Here is a 6,479-nt window from a genome sequence, read left to right on the forward strand (position 1 = left end):
GATCTGATCTTCCAAAGAAACATGATTGGACCTGTTTTTTGGGGGATAATGAAGATGAATTCAGTGGATTTTCCGCAGTGCTGTTAATCCCTGCTCAAATGTCTGCATTGAGGATTTACAGGGGGTTCCTATAATGATTAATGACACAGAAAAATACTACACTGACATCTTCCCGCAATAAAGCCAAAATGGTACTGTGAACTACAGTAAATTTTCCTTATATGAAAGTATGGAAGCCCATTTCCACCGTTTCACTCCAAATGCATTTCCTGGTAACCTCACTTCACGCCACACTAATGGTAATTGCTCCTGTGTAGCAATATTTGTTAACCTCAAAAATCTCTCTGAGCTGTACTGAAGGGACCTGCTGTTAATCTGTAAACACTGTAAATGTATTGCTTTGTAACAATACTTGATACATGCATTCAAATGGCAAAAAAGAACACGGGAGCTCTAAAGTATGCCAGTTGTATTAAAATGTGTTTGGTACATCAAGTATTTTGTGTACAGCTTCTTGTAACACACTGCATGAAACTTAGTGAGTGTCACTGCTGCATGCCCTTTAGAGGAACAGTATGGAAGGAACACAGGAAACTGTTGATTAACTTGTAGATTTCATCAAGTCAATTTGCATCACATCAGCAGACAATAGTAACAAATCAAACCTCTTCCAGTCTATAAAAGCACTCCACTGAAACGATGTAAGTTTAAATTAAAATGAATAGCTTGTACTTGTGTACATGTGACATATTATGTGCAATTGTTTCCGCATAAGATATCTTCTATTTGACGTGTCAAATATCAGAAAATCATACGTGCTTGTATCATCACTGGACAAAAAGGACCTGTATCCGTAAAGAGCCATTAATATACAAGTTCATGGATCTGTATCCAGATCGGTATATCATATCATATTATATCCTATAACATCATATAAAAATAAAATCTGTCAAAGATCCAGTCTGTAATCTGCATATGGACGTATCTGTCCATATACAAATGTATCTTTTTGTTTTTTTGTGCAATTATTCCAGTGCATGTGAATTTATTACATATGAATAATCCAAAAATCACATGTACCTATGTGAATTTGTCACATGTAAAAGGGTGAAAATTCAGTCTCTCTCTAAATGTGATGTGATGCAGTGCAGAGACCAGACAAGTCTTGCAAGTGCTCCAGTTATAGTAATACTTTATGCATGGCACTTATGACTGAAACAAGTCTACACAGATCAGCAATGTCTGTGAATAACCAAAGTGAAATGTGTTTCTAATGATTAACTGTTTGGGTGTGCACTTGGTCACCATGCTGTTCAAACACAGAAAAGTTGCATTTCACCTATTTCAGGGAGCTGTGTACGCATTGAAGGTGGTGTAATGTCAACTAAACACTATTGCAATATTGCCTTTAGGGGAAGTTAGTGGTTGGAAAGATGATGGAAGATGTGTTTCTGCAATGATAGGGACACGTGATTTTCAGTCTGAAGTTTCTCAGTCCACATACAGTCCAGAGTACATTTACAATAGAAGTGTTGTTATTTCGTCAATCACAGAATCACTATAGCTGACCCCCTTATTGTCTGGCCTTTATCAACTGCACACAAATGACAATCTTAAAATCTACTCATATTTGGAAAATAAGCTCAGTTTTCTGTTGTCCCAGTTATTATAGCAGGGTTAAGAGAGAGCACAAGCGGGGAGGTCACAGACTGCAGTGTGTACAAACCAAGGCCATATTTAGCTTCTAGCTTTCCAATACTGTGTAGAGAATACTGTGTGGAGGAAGAAATACTTTCTATTGTGTATCTGTCTCTCTCTCTACATATATATATCTTGTCAAAAGTAAACTATAGTTGTACTTGCTGTGCTGTGGTTTGACCCCAGGCATTTAATGTGTACTAGACTGAGCAGGCCTGATAGACATGTTTACTGACCCAACACTGACACTGATCAAAGGTCTGTACAGTGATAGTGCACAATGAGAGCAACAGAGAGAGGAGGGACAGTAAGACTAAAAGGTCAGGAAAGTTTTAATAAAGCTGGTATATAGCTGGTAGAAGATGCATTAAAAAAATGTTTTTAAGTACAATAAAACATTGTTAAAACACTCTGTTACAAGTGAATACCCAGCATTCAAACTCTTATTTGAATAAAAGTATGAAAGTATTATTCGAAACATTTAGTATAAAAGTAAAAGTAAAAGTTTAGTAAAGGCTCTGTCAGTGTTTATATATTGTACTGTTGGTTAATTATCAATTCACTAACATGAAGCTGCATTTTAATGTTACAGCTAGCTTCTACCCACTTCAAATTTTGTTGTTTTAATTTTCTGAACAAAATATTAATATGCAAATTAACCCCTAACTGCACTGAAAAGTAGCAGAGTATACGTATAAAGTATACTCAAGTAAAGTACAAGTAGTTGGTCAATACAATACTTAAGTTACTTTCCAATACTGCTTAATGTAATAGGTGTCTATCATACTGACAAACCAACAAAGAATAATCACCCAACTTCTGAAAGAGCTTTTTAGCCTCTTTTAACTTTTTCGTTTTGGTGCTAGTGCTGATTCAGTCGGTTCACCCATACCTCTTTACCACCAAGGCAGTTTGAGGGCTGGTTCGGAGCCAGTGCCTTAATTTTCATATATCAGTTCTTCGCGGCTGGTTCCAGCCAACACTTCGCTGGTCTAGAACCAATAACTGCTTATGACAAGGGCTGCAAGGGCCTTGTGCCTAGCCAGTAATGTTACCTCCAACATTGATGTGAGAAATTAATGATTTGATGCTTGGGTAATGTTAGTTGAACAACAGCTAGCTTGGCAGCTAGCATAACCTTGGTAACTGGCTAATGTTGGATAAGTATACAGTGACATAATGACACGGCTCTGCTCTGTTGGTCATGGAAAAGCAAACTGGTTCTTAGAAGGTTCTGAAATTGAACAAATTCTGAACCGGCACTAGCCCAATCCACAGAGTCACGTCATTACGTCACCGTAATACATCTCAGACATTAGCTCTTGTTACCAAGGTTAGGCTAGCTCGCAAGCTAGCTGTTAGTCAGCTAACAATATACATTTGTATATATGTTACATTTCTAACATTGATGTGATAGTAGATGCAAATAAACATCAAATAAATACATAGCTGGCAGCCCCAAGGTACCCCCAGACCCTGGTGTAAGCGGTTCTTACTACCAGCAAACCTTTGCCATGCTGAAAGCAGTTTTCCTGGCCAAAAGTCAAGAACTGGTTCGAGATTAGGCACTGGCTCTGAAGCAGCCCTTAAACTGCCTTGGTGGAAAAGGGGTATATGTACTGGGTGCTTCGCGTAAAACAGAAATGAAAAGGAACTGGAGCCTGTCTACAAGAGATGTTCCTACACACTACTTATTGACACCATTTTGAGCCTTTCATTTTATTGACCCATTAATGTGCACAAATGTTGCATGTTTACTCATACAAGAATATGGACGGATGAATAATTGTATAAATATTATCCTTCTAATAAATACAAAAAAGTTTGCATTAATAAGATGTAGATTTCTAATTAGGAAAAATAATCAATCATATTGTATAGGTCTAATAACCACATGAGAACATCCTTTATGTAACTTTAAAATCAATATCATTTTCATGTGCTAAGGCACCACAGAAATACATTCATTTCCCTTTTTAAAGGGACAAAGGGGCAAACTCAAATTGTGAACCTATTATAGGTATTACAACAATTAATAAAAATAATTATAAACTCAGTGTGTACAGCAAATTCACATTTTTAAAATACCTGTGTATATTGGAAATACTATTGGTCCAAACATAGTTAAAGGTTTCATGTAAAAAACATACAAAAAAACAAAAAAAGGATAACTTGTCAATTACTTAAATGAAGACCAAAGTTCAAAGGATCAACCATGGACAAATAGACAACTAGGTGGATTGGTCTGAATTCCTGGATGGAGTGATAAGCTGGAAGGAAGGCAGCTTTCCTTCTCATCTGCAGCGTGACTTGATGTCTTCAGTGAAATGAACACTCACTGGTGGGGCAACTGTTTGACTTCCAGGTGTTTTTACAAAGCATCAAACTCACAGTGACTCTTAGATTGAGTTATCAGGATTTCACCGTAACATGGTTGTTTGCTTCGAGTCCTTTGGTCGAAGACTGCAGCTGATACACAAATCTCCACCGGGCAATCCATCCCTGAGGTCCACTGGATAATTGGCTGGTTTTATCAATTTCTAACTATAAAACAACTACACTAGAGATATCCCTGAAAAACAGACATTCATACACCTAAAAGACACAATAAGGTAGGTTTGTTTCCAAGTGGAGGTGACACAGTAAACTGCCTTCAAATCCAGTCTCTACTCCTCAACTGACCTGAACAAACTGTTCAGCTAGTAGATATAGAAAACTAACAATATGTAAATTAAAAATGTATTAATTATAATAAAAAAGTTCAAAATTGTGGGTAATACTTACGTCTGTGCTTACGGAACTGCAATCACTATGTGGCTTTAGCCTAGCGTAGCGTAAAAAATGGAGGAAAACAAATAGCCTGCCTTTTTCCAAAGTAGAAAAAAAACACCTTAAAAGTTGTATTATTTACAGTGTATCTTGTTTGTTTAAGTCCAATATTAACAGAAATGCAAAAACAATTTGTGGTTTTACCTGTAGTTACATGCTAGAACTATTTCTTGACGCGTAACAGTTTAATCAATCTGCCCAGCACTTCTATGCAGCTCGTCTCGCAATTTATGCTAAATTCACAAATTAACGTTTTTACATTTCTTTTTGAGTATAGGCTAAACAAACAAGATAAAACCTGTTACATGTAAACTTTCGCTTTAGTAAGCTTCACTTTCAGAGCCATGCTAGCTGTTTCCACCTATTTCCACTCTTTGTCCTAAGCTATGCTAACTACGTACGGACTCAAACTGAGTACTTCACGTCCAGACAGGAGATAGACATTGACATTATTGTCACTCTTGGAAAGAAAGCAAATATGTGTACATAAGTTAGCAGGTGCAAAAATCTTCAATTTCAATGATCAATGTAACCAGGAATACAATTAGCTAACATGTAAACATAAATTCCAGCAGCTGGCTGGCTAATCTTAGCTTGCTTGCTCACTAACGTTAAGCTAGCAAAATGAGTTGATGTTTTGTTAGCTTGCAAAGTAACTTCCCCAGCTGTGATATATAATGACGACTATGTATTATGACGAATGGTGTTGATTTTAGCCAACAATAAATGAGCTGACAATAGTTTTCTACTAGCCAAGAGCGATGCAAGGCAGGGGCATCTGACTAACTATAAATTACCCTAGACTAATCTGGGCTTGACACGAAGTCCAGTGATGAAATGCTTCAAAGCAGCACAGATAGCTCTCTTGATGCAGCCAACATCTGAGTTAAGAACCTACAAAATGGCCGCCAGAGAGTGTGTTTGGTTGATCCAAAGTACAAAACAACCGTGTGTAATTGTCATCCATCTGAGCGTTGTTCAGTGTCCACTTCCTCTGAGATGAAGGAGTCATCAGGAGCAATGGCGATGTCACCTGTTGGGTGGGCGGCAATCTGATGCAGGAGCCTCTCTGATTGAAGCAGCTTATTGGTCCAGTCCTGACACGCCTTTTCTATGTCAGGCCCCTCTCCTCCATATTCTGGAGGCAGGACAGGCGGTGAGAAAAAGTCACTTAAAGAGTCGTGGAAATCAGCACCGTGCATGTGGATCTACAGTGGGGAGAGAGGGAACTTGATTTTAAAACTGTTTAAAAGCATGACCACTGTGTATTTATATGCAAAACAGAGAACAGAGACAGGTATTGTATAATCAGTGTGTGTGATAAACAGGCTGCTGACCCTCTGTTTGATCTTATCTGGAAGGAAGGGACGAATCATCGCGAAGACTGGACGGAAGAACATCGGCTCATTGACCAGATGGATCCCTCTAACTTTCAGTGGAAAAGAGTCCTGAACACACATACAAGGAAAGGTGTGAAAGCTAATTAAGCAAGCCAACTAATTGGTCAGCCAATCAGGTCTATAAAACAATCAACACTGCACAACAAAATTAAGCCACTAAAGTTTCAATCCATATACTCTATATTCAGTTTTTACTATCACTGACTACAAGGCATTTAGCAAAAATTAACGAGTTGTAATGTAACTTGAAGGGATGCAGGTTTGACGTTGATCCACCTTCAACTCTACAGTGTCAACACTGAGCAACACTAGCTAATGTTAGCTTAAAGATGGAGTCCGCTACCGTCACCAAACACCCATCACAACAGAGTCCAAAGTCAAAGCTAACATTACTGCAAAGCTTAGAAATATATTGTGATATAGTGGTTTTAGCTGGTTAGCGTTAGCTTTCTTGTTTATTTGGATGAATTCCTAGCTAGTTAATATAGCTAAATGCTGTCACCTAGCTTCACACATACTCCTGGGGCCCATTAGGCAGCAAGTGAACATTTT

At 37.9% G+C, this 6,479-nt stretch overlaps 1 protein-coding gene across 1 annotated transcript in view; it reads right to left on the reverse strand.

Moving 5' to 3' along the window:
• Positions 1-2,028: 2,028 nt before the first annotated feature.
• Positions 2,029-6,479, reverse strand: part of ttpa (tocopherol (alpha) transfer protein) — a 10,575-nt gene continuing 6,124 nt past the window's right edge. The window contains exons 4-5 of the mRNA XM_035671449.1: positions 5,865-5,975; positions 2,029-5,735 (exon numbers count right to left, since the gene is read on the reverse strand). Of these exons, the coding sequence (XP_035527342.1) occupies positions 5,487-5,735; positions 5,865-5,975 (360 nt within the window). The 3' untranslated portion in view covers positions 2,029-5,486. The remainder of the gene's footprint in view (positions 5,736-5,864; positions 5,976-6,479) is intronic.

The sequence above is a fragment of the Morone saxatilis genome, unplaced genomic scaffold, assembly GCF_004916995.1.
Source record: "Morone saxatilis isolate NCDOM2014 unplaced genomic scaffold, NCSU_SB_2.0 Contig23, whole genome shotgun sequence".
In the NCBI taxonomy this organism is placed as follows: Eukaryota; Metazoa; Chordata; class Actinopteri; family Moronidae; genus Morone; species Morone saxatilis.